This window comes from Telmatherina bonti (assembly GCF_933228915.1).
Source record: "Telmatherina bonti genome assembly, chromosome: 3".
Classification (NCBI taxonomy): Eukaryota; Metazoa; Chordata; class Actinopteri; order Atheriniformes; family Telmatherinidae; genus Telmatherina; species Telmatherina bonti.
The window spans coordinates 17,917,053-17,932,839 of record NC_136621.1 but is presented as its reverse complement, the minus strand read 5'-3'; the positions used below and the strand labels follow the sequence as shown (position 1 = coordinate 17,932,839).

The 15,787-nt window shown below is 37.8% G+C and overlaps 4 protein-coding genes across 4 annotated transcripts; 1 reads left to right on the top strand and 3 right to left on the bottom strand.

The window, feature by feature from the left end:
- Window positions 1-1,015: 1,015 nt before the first annotated feature.
- Window positions 1,016-1,915, top strand: LOC306773023 (GTPase IMAP family member 9-like; the record flags this gene model as incomplete). Its single annotated transcript, XM_079262715.1, has 1 exon — window positions 1,016-1,915. One exon carries the CDS (start codon window positions 1,016-1,018, stop codon window positions 1,913-1,915), a length of 900 nt encoding a protein of 299 aa, XP_079118841.1.
- A 551-nt stretch (window positions 1,916-2,466) lies between these two features.
- LOC306774572 (GTPase IMAP family member 9-like) lies at window positions 2,467-5,478 on the bottom strand. Its single transcript, XM_079264667.1, has 3 exons — window positions 5,371-5,478; window positions 5,064-5,135; window positions 2,467-3,649 (listed from the first exon to the last, which is right to left on the bottom strand). The coding sequence occupies exons 1-3, from the start codon at window positions 5,378-5,380 to the stop codon at window positions 2,715-2,717; spliced, it is 1,017 nt and encodes a 338-aa protein (XP_079120793.1). The 5' UTR covers window positions 5,381-5,478; the 3' UTR covers window positions 2,467-2,714.
- A 2,541-nt stretch (window positions 5,479-8,019) lies between these two features.
- LOC306773014 (GTPase IMAP family member 9-like) lies at window positions 8,020-10,055 on the bottom strand (the record flags this gene model as incomplete). The annotated part of the gene is made up of 3 exons (XM_079262704.1): window positions 9,930-10,055; window positions 8,172-8,900; window positions 8,020-8,066 (listed from the first exon to the last, which is right to left on the bottom strand). Exons 1-3 carry the CDS (start codon window positions 10,021-10,023, stop codon window positions 8,020-8,022), a joined length of 870 nt encoding a protein of 289 aa, XP_079118830.1. The 5' UTR covers window positions 10,024-10,055.
- Window positions 10,056-14,510: 4,455 nt separating this feature from the next.
- rasd2b (RASD family member 2b) lies at window positions 14,511-15,777 on the bottom strand (the record flags this gene model as incomplete). Its single annotated transcript, XM_079262691.1, has 2 exons — window positions 14,511-15,049; window positions 15,162-15,777. The coding sequence occupies 2 exons, from the start codon at window positions 15,775-15,777 to the stop codon at window positions 14,511-14,513; spliced, it is 1,155 nt and encodes a 384-aa protein (XP_079118817.1).
- Between the last annotated feature and the right edge of the window lie 10 nt (window positions 15,778-15,787).

The window sequence follows — 15,787 nt, the reverse complement described above, 5'->3', positions numbered from 1 at the left end:
CTTCTCGACCATATTTGAATGAATGTTTTTGTCAAAGATATCCAAACAAGTTTGGCCATTTTTTTTTTTTTTAAAATTTATTTTTTTTATAACAAAGTAAAAAAATTGTGACGATCTTTTTACCTTCTGGTTTTATGTTTAAAACAAATTAGTTTCATCAGAGAGGTGCTTAAAACAAAGGAAAATGTAAATAATTTGCATAATTTAATTTTACTCTTCTGTTTGAAACTGTAAATATAAAAATACTCTCAACATATTTATTACTCTACACTGTTCACATCTTCTAGTAAAGTGGCAGAGAAGCTGCAGAAACTAGCTCCACCTGTCTCTGCAAATGCTGACATGTCAGATTTGTGGCCTGAATCAGATGGTCATTCACCAGTGCTGTAAAAGTAATTTAATGCCAATCATACATGGTAGTTTTTCATTTGTGATATATATATATATATATATATATATATATATATAAAAGAAACAAAACAAAACAAACAAAAAAACATTTTAGGTTGTTGTATTCATGGCACGTCTCTGGAAGTAGAGTCAATAACAATTTTATTGTGCAATATTTCATTATAATTCATCAACAAACACGACAGATTAGTGGATAATCCTGACAATTTAAATTTCTGTTTAAACATGTGATGCATAATTAGTTGCAGTATAGTGCATCCCAGAGATGAGATTAAAATGTCGCCTGTGTGCAGATAAACCTTGTTTTCAACCCTGTTGGAGAAGCTGTTTTGAGTTTCCTTTCCTGTGAAACTGGGGATAAGTTTCATTTCACTGGAAGCTCCAGCAGGCGCAGGGAAAGGAATAAGGGGAGGGACAACCGGGCAGCTATAAGAGCACACAGAACGACAGACATATTTAGATGAGAACAAAGAAGCCTGGAGTCAAAAAACATGATTTTATTGGTTTGAAGTCAGTTTTAAACTGCATTTCTAAGATGTCTTCTCGCTGCAAGATGGGGGGATTCACCTCAAATGAAGGCAAGTGTTATTGCTTTTGTAAAGACATGCGTGCGCATAAAACCCAAGACCACAAAGTAAACATTTCATTTTCTCTTTCTGCACTGACTTCTTTCTCTCCAGTTGTAAAGGACTTATGGATTGTCCTGCTGGGGAAAACTGGGTCAGGAAAAAGTGCCGCAGGGAATACCATCCTGGGAAGGAAAACCTTTGTTGAAGAAATGTCTCCAACCTCTGTGACACAAAAATGCACAAAAGAAACTGTCAAATTTAATGACGGCACGATAAGTGTGATCGACACTCCTGGGATCTTTGATACATCTGGTGTGGAGCTGAAAAGTGAAATACAGAACTGTATCGAGATGTCTCTCCCAGGACCACACATTTTCCTGCTGGTGATCAGACTGGATGCACGTTTCACAGAGGAGGAGAAAAATGCTGTCAAGTGGATCACAGAAAACTTTGGCAAGGCGTCCTCAAAGTACACTTTAGTGGTTTTCACCAGAGGCGGCGAGCTCAAGGGAACAACCATTGAGCGCTATCTGGACAGAAATGCTGACCTGAGGAAGCTCACTGATGAATGTAACGCTGGCTATGTAGTGTTTGACAATACGTGCATGAAAAACCGCACTCAGGTAGCCAATCTCCTTGAAAAAATACACATGGCAGTGTTATTAAATGGGGGCCATTACACCAGCAGCAAATACAGTGAAGCCCAGAGGAAACTGTGGTGGAGCAAAATGGGAGAAAGCTTTAGCTCTGCAGGTCCTGCACTCATTACAGTAGCAGCAACGGCAGCTGCCCTTAAACTTGCAACTGGAGCTACAAATTTAGTGCTCAGACATCCTATGTCGATGTTGGGTGGTGCATTGATTGGAGCAGTTGCCGGATGGTGGGGCGGAACTAAAGACAAGCCTAAAAGCCACGACGAGGTGGTGCCACTATGATCTCATGCTCAGCTTCCCAAACATCACGTGCAAAGTATTCCTCACAACTTGCCTGCTTGTATTGATTATCTCTTAGTGAAGAAGAAGTAATGCTATTTGCTCTGACTGATGAAATGAGTAAATAATGATGAAACATCACAGTATGAACTTTTTGGAATTAAAGAAACATTTTCCACATCTAAACCCACTATGTGCTGTGGCTAATCATCTACAGTCATGTGAGATTATGACAACTGGGTCTCATTTTGAGGTCTTTTTTTGTCATTTTGTCCTGGTTTAAGCAGGTGCTGAGGGCAACCTTGTGGGGTCGCCACTTCCATGTGGTGTAATCGGTCAGTGAATGCGTGTCATTGTTTCACATTTCCTTTGAGCTTGTAATGCTGCTAATAATAACGCAAAAAAGGAAATGCACGTCACACTTTGAAAAAAGAACGACAGTTTATAAGTGAAGATGTTTTATTTTGAGCAATTTTCACATAAGTTATGTAAAAAATAAACCTTTAGGGGAAAAAAAATCCAACTCTTTCTTGCCAGTCAAAAATCAAGGATGCTTAAATATAATTTGTATTCAAACAATAAAAGAGTGAAAACAAAAAGAAACTAAGAGCGTGACTTGTGTGTCATTTCTTTTGTTTACCATCACCTTTAAATTCACATATTTCTGTTGCACTTTGGAGTCAAACTTTAACCCAGAAAAAGGCCAACGTGTATCAATATGTTTACTAATACTGTATTTAGAATATTTCATTAAATTTCACGTCAAACACTTGCTGAATGATCAGTATGCCCTTAAAAACCCTCAAACTGGGCTATTTGCTTTAGGTTTTTTACATTTTATGCCTTTCCATATAGAAATGGCAGCTAATCCACACAACACCCCAAGGACGAGGGCAGGGGCCCCTAAAGCCAGCGCCACCGTGACGTCAGCTCCCACGGCTATAGTCACCCCAGCCAGGACCAGCACGACAGCAGCAGCCGCGGCAACTCGGATGTTCTTTCTCTTAACCTTTTTCTCCTTTTCTCTCTCCTTCTGCTGCTTTTCCCGCTCTTCATCCCACAGCTTCCTCTCCTCCTCTTTCTTCTCCTGCTCCTCTTGCTTCATGCGCTCCTCCTCCTCCCTCAGCTTCCTCTGGGCTTTTTCATACATCTCGTTCGTGTAGTGTTTCCCCCCATTCTCCTGTACCATTTCTTTGATCATGTGAACCAGCTCTGTAACCTGCACGCGGTCGTCTGCATCGTTGTTGTTGAAGGCGTGGTATCTGCGTCCGAATGTAATGGATAGTCTTCGCAGCTCCTTGCACTCCTTCAGAGCATTGTCAGGTTTCGCTTGATCCTTGCATGTAAACAGCATGATAGTGTACATGGAGGCGTCGTCTCCAAAGTTATCTTGGATCCACTTCACGGCGTTCCTCTCCTCCTCTGTAAATCTGACTCCAAGCCTGATCACCAGGAGGAAGGCGTGAGGGCCAGGCACGGACATCTTCACACATTCCTCTATTCTGATCTTTAATTCTTCCTCTGTGACGCCTGTATCAAACAGCCCCGGGGTGTCGATGACTTGGACCGGAGTCCCGTCCACTTCCCCACTCTGTGTCTCACAGTGTTTAGTCACAGACACTGGGCTGGGGTCCTCTTTGAATGCGGCCCTTCCGAGGATTGTGTTTCCTGTTGCACTCTTTCCTGATCCGGTCTTACCCACTAGGACAATCCTCAACCCTCCAGACAAATCTAGAGCTGTAACAGATAGCAGAAAACAACTGAAGCTTTTCACAAATAAAAATGAAGTATTAGTTGTAGATGTTATTTTGATCATACGGTGCAAATGGAAAGAACCTTAATTTGCTGATGTTTACATTTCTGCCGGCAGATTTTACATCACCTTGTTATTGTTTGATTTAGGGAGACTAGTTATGTGTCTGGTATCACTAAGAAACAATGTTTTGATTGCCCTGTTTACATTTTTAAGCATGCATTATTAACACATATGTAATATTTTACTTCTACAGACATGATGTTTTTTGTTTCATATGTTACTCATTTTAATTACACTGTTCTCAATTTGATTTTTTTTTTATCTGTTATCTGTTCTTTGAACATATATAATAATGTCATGTTTATGGAACATAAATATTCTAAAAATATAAATATAAAAATATAGCTTTATCATTTTGTTTCTGTTTATCACTGCAACAAACATAACTACAATGTCTGTACATGTACATCAAACTATATGGTATAAGAATTTATTTTTGTATTTGGTGACTGAATGATGTCCACTGATTTGGTTAAATAATAAATAATAAAATGCTAATAAATTACAAATACACCATCCTGACCCATGGTTGTTTTAAAAAACAACTTTAACATAGTTGTTCGCTATGAAGGAAATAGTTTATAACCAACGAATGGTGGAGCTGGACATTTGTAAATGTATGGAACTTTATGCTTATTAAGGAATTTCCCATTGTAAATCAAAAAGCAAAGTATAAGTATTTATTAGGAGGGTTTCAGAATTTAAAGCCATCTATGAAAAAAAGTGAATTTAGCAACAGAAAATAAATGTTCCTGAAAACTTTGAATGAATGAAAAAAATTGTTACATGTAATATTCGATTGAAATTAAACATTTACAAACTAAATCATTTTGACTCAATCAATGCCTGCATATTTATAACATTTTCACAACAATATGTGATTCCACAGATGTTAACTTCAAACATTTATTTAATCATTATTGACCAAAACTATAATATATTTTGTTTTGTGTGTATGCGTGTGTCTTATTTCCAAGGTGAGCACTCTTCATTCAAATGAATGGGTAAAGTTCAAAAATATAACATGAAAATCTGTATGATTTATTTTAACCTATCATCATACAAAAATATATGTGATCACTTTTTGAGGGCAAAGAATACACACAGTATGCATAACTTGATAAATATAATCAGAACATTCATCCATCAGCAGGTCCAATAAACACATTTTAGCAAACAGCAAAAACTTTTGTTTAAATCTCGCAACAACATGGCAACACAGTCTGATACTGATCTTTATGAACTGATGAAGTATAGATTTAAAATAGTAACACGGTAGCTGTAGATGAGGAATCTTATTCCTATCATAAAGTGATAAAGGATAAAGGAACATACCGTCAAAGGTACACAGACCACACCCATCAGACCGAGGCAGAGTTCTTTGCTTCTTCTCTCTGAGTTGTATTGCTGTGTTGTTAAAATCACATCATGAAAAATCATCAAATCAGGCCGATAAGAAATAAAAGACTATCAAAATTGTAAATCCATGTTGTCATTATGATTAATCTATGCTATTATTATTAAGCTGCTTTTTCTTGTTTCTCTTCTGTTCCCCTTTCAGTATCACTGTCTCATGTTACCGTTACTTCCTGATGTCTTCAAGGATTAAAGTTTCAGTGTTCAGACAGGAATAATGGTTTACCTTCAGCCATCCTTGTGATCCACTTTGTTCTCGTCCCAGGTGGCTAAAATATATTCTTCCAGATCTGAGTTGTGATTTTATATGAGCACCTTTCGCTCAACTTTCACATTACTGTTCTGGGAAACTTCTGGAAGTCTCGGCTACACACTGGGGTCTTCCCATTTCCTTGCATTGTCTTTGGATTAGGTCTGCATATGCAAATACCATGGCTGTGCATGTTTCTATGAATGTGCTGAACAGATTTGTCTTTTGGCATGGCTGAAATGCTGTGTTTAACAACACCATCGAAACAACATTGTCGTTGTTTAATCTCCTTCTGTAACCTGTTTTTAACGGCATAATTAAGTCTTTCTGTTCACATGGGGTGAGTCAAGCAAGCCTTAAAAGTGCGTCACATCCCTTCATTGTTTATGTTTCCTCCTTTCAGATTCAAATAATCTGTTGGAGAAAACAATAAAGATGTTTAAAATGTCTTGCTTTTTTGTTTGTTTGTTTTTTGTATCTGACTATAATCAATAAATCAGTAGTAGAACTGGAAAATAAATTAATAGACAAAAAAAAAAAAAATCCATTTTATTTGTGTCACTTTATTTAAAAAATGTTTCCAAACTTAAATGAAATCATATGAAAAACATGCTCAAATCTCTGTACATATCTTTCTGATAACAAAACTGATTCTAAACTCAGAAACCTCAAGCAAACCCTTTAAACAAAACATACAAAAATATTATTTGATTACCATAATATGCATTATTTGTAGAAACCCAAAATGCCCTTCAGTTAAAATGAGCAGATAGAAGTTTGTTCCTGTAACCATTAATACGATCCTGCACCTCTAACGCAGTGGTTCCTAAACTTTTTCTGCAGGGCCCCTTTTCATCAACGATAATAATGTCTTGAAGCCGCTCTTGTTGGTTCATCATTGTTTCCCCTTGGTACTTTTACAAATTTGTCCAGTGCCACAACTCCAAGTTTTATTTAGCTTGGGATAACTCTGGGCACCCGCCCCCCAATTTGGGAACCACTGCTCTAATATAACATAAACGTTGCATCAAAGCTCACATCAAGCATTTCCATACACAAGCTGAAAATTTCTCATCAGAATAACATATAAGACAGCATTTCAACCATGGGATGCTTGTTTAACAACCAGATACAGAACAAGTCATTTTCATGTTTAGGTTTAGTCAAAACCATAAGACTTTATCCTAAAACAGACTTTCACTGTAGCTTATATATCCTTGTTGACTTGCTGCTATTGGATTCAGGTAATATCATTAATTATAAAGTTGAAAAAATAATCGTTATATTTTGAGCAAAGATACATTTTGTGTACTTTGACAACAATCATTCTAAGCACTTGTACATGTTGTATATTCTTTAAACATCAGTGAATTTCATTGTTGCCGGCATGACAAAAACAAATAGCAAAGACTAAGAAAAAAAATAAGGAAATATAAAGAACTATTGTTTAAAAAATCTTTGCAAAGAATTAAAGCGGAAATAATATATTAAATTTATCAAATCATTTGATTTAATTGTTATTTAGTTTTTGTTACTTTTTCCTTTTGTTTCTTCTGCTGTAGTGTTTTTTTTTTGTTTTTTTTTTTTTATTTATTTTTTTTTATCCCAGGCTGTCTTTTGGTGCAGATTCAAAACTCCTGCAGATTCAAAGTAAAACCTTTTCCCTTCTAAAAACTGCCACCACTGCCACGCTTCACACAGACTGTTAGCCTGTCTTGCATCCTGTTGTCAATGCGGGTAAATGCTTGTCAGGGGAAGGAAGAAATCTCATCCTGTGTCTAACAACTTCGTATTGGCCACTGGCTGCCTTCACAAGTTCAAGTTTAGTATGTTTAGGCCTGGGAGTTGATAAGTGCACTTAACTTTTCACAGTAAGACAATAAATTTAAAAGTATTTTCTTATTAATTAATATATATACAACCAGTCAAAAGTTTAGGGAAAAGTGTGTCCAAACTTTTGACTGGTAGAGTCGATACAAACACATGAGTTTACTAATATTAATTCACTTACTTCTGTTTGATAAAACTTATTCAAATACACAACGGTCTTTAAAAACACCTTTTTACATGTAAACGGTTATGTTTTCCTGATCTTTTTATTTGGCTTGGTTCCAAAACCAATTCATCACACATTTTATACAATAATATTTTTTCTTTCATTGTCACACATGCCATTCGGCACAACATAGCGCTCAGTGTCTTGACTTGGCTAGTTTAAATGGTAACAGACTGTTGCTAAGATGCATTATTTTAATGAATGGAAAGTATTTCAAAGAAAAATAAAGCTAATTTATCCCTTAACGAAGGCATAAGAAACATTACACAATGGCTCCAAATGAGCAGTGATATAGGATCCACAGCTGAATTAGGCCTGACAGAATAGCTTTACATTCTTGGATCAAAAACACACATATTTTTCTAGTATCATATATTCTTTAATATCTTTTATATCTTTTTAGTAAAACAGGTAGGAAAAAGTACAATCCTTTGTCATGTTTCAGCTACTTCCTGTAGTTTTCCTCAAAGTGGTAACAGCATTTGATTGTGAATCATTTCTTAGGTTATTCTTAGTGAGGTTTGCCAGATTTGCATCCTCTGACTGACCTGTAACTTTTTATGTCACATCTACCACTCCTCATCAAACATATATTTTATCAAATCACAGTCTTCAACTGCAAAGTCAAGAACAGAACCTAGGTTTATAATATAACTTAGAGAAAAATACCCTCCTAATAAAAATGCTGCCTTGGAAACACGACGTAATACTTTACACCAACCGTATAGTTTTTTCTGTCTCTCGTTCCTCTTCTGTCTCGCCTTCTCCTCCTCCTCCTCCTGTCTTTCTCGCTCTTCCCTCTTCCTCCTCTCTTTTCCCTCCTCTTCCCGTGCCCTCTGTGCTTTCTGGTACATGCTACTACTGTAGTGCTTTCCATCGTTTGATGTCACCATCATATCAATTTTATCTAATAGTTCTCTAACCTGGAGTCGGTTTGAAATCATCTCATTGTTGAATAAATGGTATCGTCCTCCACACTGGTTTACCAGCCTGTTTAGATGTTCACTTTCTGCTATATAGTCATCCAGTGACTTACCACGCAATGCGTCAGGATGTGTAAAAAGGACTATGGTGAAAGCCGACGCGTCTGAACCAAAATTGTCTTGGATCCACTTGACAGTGTCTTGCTCCTCCTGAGTGAACTTTGAATGCAGGTTGATTACCAACAGGAAACCATGGGGTCCAGGAACTGACAGTCTGATGCACTCCTCAATGCCTGCTTTCACTTCTGCTTGTGACTGGATTGTATCAAACAACCCAGGGGAATCAATGACCACAATGTTCCTGTCTCCATCTTGTACCTGTTGTTTCTGACAGGTTTTTGTCACAGACTCGGGCGATGCATCCTCTTTGAAGGCTGAATACCCCAAAATGGTGTTTCCAGATGCACTCTTTCCCGACCCGGTTTTTCCAACCATCAAGAGTGTTAAGTGTGTTGAGCATGTAGAGCCTGTAGACAAAGAGAAAAAAAGTTTTTCATTATTTAAACAGTCAGTTTAATAGCTGGTTTGTTTTTGGTAGATGTGCACAGAAATTTTGTGTGTGTTCTCAACAGACAATGAAAAGCTTTGCAGCTGCGACTCTGCATGTTTTCTGCACAGTTCATCAAAGGATTGCTTTGTTATAGTTTAGAGAACATCATCAAATGTTGCTTAAATGGTTTCACAAAAGCACCAGACCCATTTATTAACTTGAAAATAAACTTTTCTCTCCAAACTGAAGAGTGTAATGAAGGCTTCAGAACTATCTTCCCTCTGATTGGACGTTCTGACACACAATGTGAAACTCCTATGGAGAGAAATTTGTTTCTTTATTATCCAATCAAATAAGTTATATTTGAAACCAAAAATTATTTTTGAGAAAAAAAAAGTGAGAATCAATTTTTTTTTTTCTGTACAGATATAAACGAATTAGGTTTCAATTAAAGAATATCTATTTGAGAAAGCAAACTTCTCCAACTTCAATCAAAACTTATGTTTTCAATCAAAACTACAGTTTTCTTCAAACAAAACTTAGTTTGTAAGTAAAAAATTACAACCATTGTGCATAAAAATAAGTCCAATTCTCTTTACAGTTTAAAACATTTGGTTACAAGTTGTAAAGTTTTGTTTGCAAATCAGTCCTCTTTGCTTGCAACTTCTAAAGTTTTGGTTGTGAATTTAACTGCATTTGATGGGCGGGGCCTGCGCTAGTGAACAAGAGCAGAGTTTCTATTGGTTGGTTTCACCAAGTAATGGGATAATGGGAGCTCAGAACTGTAATCAGAACTGCCAGTGGCTGGTTCTGGTAGTACATATAAGTCACAAGTAATTTACTTATGCAAATCAAATATAATATGACATAAATACGACAAAAAAGAATATGTGTTGGAAAATAGCCAGTTTATTGTAGTTTATCAGTTGATGAATCAATTTGTTTAGTTGCATTATTGTGAGAGAAAGTTTACTCTGTTCTTAAATTTTCTTGCCCATTTAAATACCTTTGCTTTGACTTTGGCACTGAACACATAATGTGACAAGGACAAGGCAGATGAAGCCACATATCCAAGTCTTCCCTTGAAACATTTCTGTCATTTCTGTCAAGACCTAAAACAATAAAAAACAAAATGATCAAGAGAGGATCCTTCAAAACAGACAAAAAAGGAAGCATGAAGACTTTGATTTATGTCCATGGATAAAAGTTTGTAGAACTATGTCTTTAAATGTGTACGTGTATAATCACATACTTATCAAACTAGAAATGTTGGAATTATAGTGACTGTACACAGAAGCATTTAATCTAAACCGCAAACTGTAAGATACACCAACAGATCTGCTGTATACAACAAAATTCTTCACACAATAACATCAGATAAATAAAAAAAACAAACAAAAAACATATGGAATATTAAAGAAACTTACAGATATCGCTAAGCTTTCTTCCACAGAGCACTGCAAATACACTGAACTGCTACACCCAATGTCAACAATAAGATCAAAAGTGAAACTTAACTATGAAGTCACACGTCATCTCATCCTAAGTCCAAAAATAATTGACATTGCAAGTCAGCACTGGTTTTTCTGCTCTGAAATATATATATATGTATATATATATATATATATATATATATATATATATATATATATATATATATATATATATATATATATATATATATATATATGTGTGTGTGTGTGTGTGTGTGTGTGTGTGTGTGTGTGTGTATATATGTGTGTGTGTGTGTGTGTGTGTGTGTGTGTGTGTGTGTGTGCGTATGCATGCGTATACATATCAGACTCAGTTAATTCAGCAGGTCCCAGGCAGCTTTTGAGATTCCCGTTCAGCCGACATCCCTTACACCAAAAAGGAGCTTCTGAACCAATGTCTCCAAGACAGGAACATCTTTGCTTGCATGTTCTCGGTTCTCTACTCTTCTTCTCCCTTTATTCCCAATGGGTCACGCCGTCTTCATATTGCTCTGTGTGCTCTTGTCGCCCTCTACTGGCCATTAGAAAGCACGACAGCTGTCGTTTGCTTTTTTTTTTTTAATCTCTTTTTTTCAACCACTTTGTTTAGACAGCAAAAAGCTTACAAGTAAAATTAAAAACATCCATAAGACTACCTTATTGCAGAAACGTTCAAGTAGTTTTTATTACTTTATTTTTATTAAAGATTGAGTTGTTTCCTCTGCTCGATGACACACCAGCAGGTGGATGAAACCCTTTGAAGCATAACAATGACATCAAACTAAACCTTGTCCAAAACAATAATACTGACCTTTTAGTCTCAGGTTCTGGCAAACACCAGAGGAACTGAAGGAAAATATCCACTGCTGGCAGGTTGGTGTTGGTGTTTTCCATTTCTGCCATTTGATTATGACAAGCTGTCAGAGTCCTCACAGGCCTTATCTGTGTGTCGTGATGGTGCCAGAGTGGCTTTGAATAAATGACTGATTGGATTGTTGACAAGGAGCATTCCACGCAGGGTTGAAGTCATAGAAACTTCAGAAAAGATGTGATTACAGCGGTAATAGATTGAATATGGAACATTTGTGAGATTGGTAAGAAACATGTATTAGAGAAAAGATTAATGTTATTTAACAAACCTTTAGTATAAGTTTGTTTTCTCCCAAATTGCTGACAAAATCGATATTTCTTCATAAACTTTACTGTTCTCCATGAATGGTTTTATGTGTTGACTATGTGAGAGTAACAAAAGGCAAAACTGTACGTCCACTTTGGAGAAATGATGGCCTCGGTTGACAGTTTTCACACTGAAGGACAAGGCTGAAGAAAAAAAACCAGCAACACGTTTCTAGCGTCCATTCATCAAAGCGTGTTTGCAACCATAAGTGTGTATGCGTGAGTCAGAGAAGAGTACTCCTCACGTGCAAACAGAGGCAGGAGCATCTGTTCCAAGTGTGTGTGTCTCTCTGTGCATGTGTGCAGTGATTGCTATGACAAAGAAAAGAGCGGCCCTCTGTATCTACAGTAAATTTGCTGGGAGCTGCACAAAAGCAAAAACAGCTGCAATTTCCAGCACAAGACAGCTTTACCGAAAGCAAAGTTCAGACTTTGTTCCGGCAGACTCAGAAAGTGCCACAGAATAAAATGAACTATAACTACACAATTCAATCAACCTTTTAACAAAGGAAATATTAACTAAACCAAACGTCCTTAACTGGTAATTTTTGTATTAAATTTCATCACAGTTGTCAATTTTGAAATGAGAAATATTTAAGTATCAACATTTAAGTTTCATTCTTTAGTGTAATGTCCCATCACCTTAAGCAAAATGTTCTGCGTCTTCGGAGTTTAGATTAAGTATAATCATAATTGCACTAAAGGCTCTTACATATGATTTGCTAAGAAGACATTTTATGATTCAAAGATGTGCACATGTGATGTGTAAGAATGTGATGAATATAAAACTAAATTTACTTTACTGACAACTGCACATGTCCCTTTTCTGTGCAGCATTGATGACTATTCACCAGTGAACCACAACCTTCTCCTGAAATTTAGAGGGTTTCTGTGTTGCAGGACCAAGACAAAATGGACAAATAGAAAAGTACGACCTGCCAATTCATCAACCAAAGAAAGATTTCTGTATGAAAGCGCCATTGGGCCATTATAAAGGAACATCTCAACTATTACACCTTATTGTAGTAGCCTGTTGATTCAGACAGTTGCTTGTTTCCGAAGCATGAATGAGAAACATTTGCAGCGTAGTCCTCTGTTGAAAGCTTTGCTGCTACATTTTCAGTTTGAAAAAAATAAGTGAGTTTTGAAATATATACAAAAGAAATTAAGACATGATATATATCAGATTGAGAGTAAAGCAAAGCTTTTACTGCTCATATAGATTTGGAAATTCCAAAATCTCCCTCACCGACCTGTTGTTAAAACATGCACAATTCCTTATTTCTCTCTATCTTATTTATTATTAGAGATCTTATTTCATATTAGAGGAAAATCCTTGAAAAAAGTCCACATGCATATAGCGGGTCAGGTGAAGAGTTTTCTTATAGCTGACAGTTGAGAAGCAAAACTGTAAAGGAAACTGTTTGCAACCACTGAATAAATAAATTAATTAAATTAAATATACAAATACATCAAATATAAATATACTACTTTACAAGCCTGCAGAAATGATGCTGGGAACTCAGTTTCTGTGAAAGAGCAGATGAGTGGAGCTTTGAGCTTTAAAAGACAAGCTCATGTTTTCACAATAAGAGGTGTTGGGAACCTCTTTCACGGCTCACCTGTTGAGTGGCTCGGAACAATAAAGTAATATCAAGCTGAATGTTTTTATGTGTAATAGCTTCTTTTTTTTATAAAAGCAATTCTGTACACTGACAGAAAGGTATCATCGGTGGTCTGTCTTAGAGCTTGTTCTAACCTTGTTCACATATTATTCTGAGGCTTTCAGTCATCATGACTCATATATCCACACCGCACACATTTACAAAAGAACCCTGCTTTATGCGGAAAACCAAAAGATAAAATAACCACTTCATAGTGTGATTATTAATTAAAAGAGATTTGAAAGCTCACACTTTAATGTCTATTTTGAGTGACAAGGTGAGAAGGATGTAATTAATCCCTTTATAAGGCTCATGAAAAGCTGTGTAATTTTAATAAATGAGCTCAGGGAGGGAAGAGTAGGGTGGGGATTTCTAAAAGGTTGGTTTGGTGTCGTGGTCTGTTATCTGCTGCTGAGCAAACTCAACTGCAGTGTCCATGGAGACGCACTTACTGACCCCCAATACAAGGAAAGAACAAGCTGTTTAGATTTCGCCACACACAGGCTGTCCATCTACTATTCATCACATTCAATGACAAATGTGCATTTTTGTTTGTTTTTTTTAAATTTTTTTTACCAGCTTACCAATGTATCTGTCTCACTCAGTGGCTCCCATTCCCCCATTTTTAACGTTCTGCATGATTTCTGACTGTTCTCCTTTACATTCTGTATCCCAAATGACCCTTTTAATCATTTTGTTGGGGTTTCCATCATCACAATATCAGGAATGAGACCCATAAATCACAGGGCCCAAAGAGACAGGCATACCTGAGAAGTATCTATATAGTTATAGGAAGGGGTATGCCAACTGGAAATTTGACTCTGAACAGGATGTGTGGGATTTAGGTTACATAGACTTCAGTCATGATTCAAGTGTTACACACTCAAAAAATGAACTCACAGGAAGAGAAGAACAGGTGGGTGAAGGGGAGTTTCAGACTAATAGATTGCTGAATGCAAGTTATGCAACAGCCACAATAATCAAATCACCAAGTTTCTGACTCAACATCCTCCCACCACTGTGTCCTTCACGATTGTTTGACTGGGATAGACAGGCAGACAGACAGACAGATAGATAGATAGATAGATAGATAGATAGATAGATAGATAGATAGATAGATAGATAGATAGATCCAAGAAAGATGCATTTTTTCCCCAAAATATTTTATTTAAAAAAAATGTATATCATTTAAATAAACAACACTGCCTTAAATATGTACGATTAGCAGGACTGCATGTTTTGTTTTTGTCACTCATGTCTCGGTCTGCGTGTCCCTCACTGAACATGACATTTGTCCAGCCCTTTCCCACGCTTTCTTGCTGCGTGTGGCCCGATGACCTGTCTGAGATCGGTGCTGAAGCTCGGCCGACGCGCGAGTGGATACAGAGTTCCACATGGATCATCTCTCCCCGGTACTTTCCTGCCGTTCCCCGCCATGTGGCCCGTTCTCATGGCTTGGTAGGATCGGAGAGACACCTTGCGGTGCTGAGAAGGGCCGGTTTCAGTGGGGAGACCCCCTCGCTTCGCCAAGGTCTCGAAGACTTTGTCGAGATTGTTGCTGGTCTTCGCGGATGTTTCAAAGCAACAGCAATCTTCTCCGAGTGCTTGGAGCACTTCTGCATCAGATATTTCTCTCTCGGTTTCGGGGAGGTCCACTTTGTTGGCGCAGACCACCAGGGGAACCCGCGGCTGTGCGCAATGCTCGGATGATTTGGTGAGTTTGGATTTCGCAGCCAGGATCTCCGTGCGCAGGGCGCACACCTCCTCGAAAGACCTGCGATCGTCAAGGCTGAATACAAGAAGGAAAATATCTCCTGCAGAAACAAATAAACAAGAAAAACAAGTCAGACTTTTTTGTTTTTTTTAAATGCATATAAATAAAGTTTCTCGAACAGTAAATGTGGGTGTGTTATAGTGAATACGCACCAGTGAGGATAGACAACCTTCTCTTGGCTGGGAAATCCCTCTCTCTTGACGCATCAAGGATGTCTATTTGGTAGGTCTCCCCGCGGATACGGAAGAGTTTCCTGAGGAAATCCTCAGATGTTGGCCTGTATTCCTCCACAAACCCGTCCCGGAGGTATCTTCTGAGGATAGAAGTCTTGCCAACACGCGGCGCACCAAGAACCACAATGCGCTTGCAGTTCTGCGGCTTGGTGGAGTGCGGCCGGTCTTGTCGGTGTGCTTGGCCGATCTGGCAGTGCCGATTTTGACCGTGAAGTACTAAAGCAGCCAGATGATCAAGTGGGGATTTCTTGCAAGGATGACTGATGTTTGCTGTGGAGAGCTGGCTCACGGCTGCGCTGCTGCAACTCGTCTTCTCCTGTTTCCACTGAGTTGTGGCCACCTTGAGAATCCCCAAGCCCGCTTTGATTCCAGATGAATTCAGGTGCTGTGAAGCGCTTTTGTAAGCCCGCAAGACTTTGCTTGAAGACCCGGTGCACTGTCTATCCATATTGTTGTGGAACTGATCACTGACTTGTAGAGAAGAAGCAGGGTTGGAGCCTGTCTGTGCGCCAGTGACCACGGTGTCTGCATCCATCGTTTTTAAG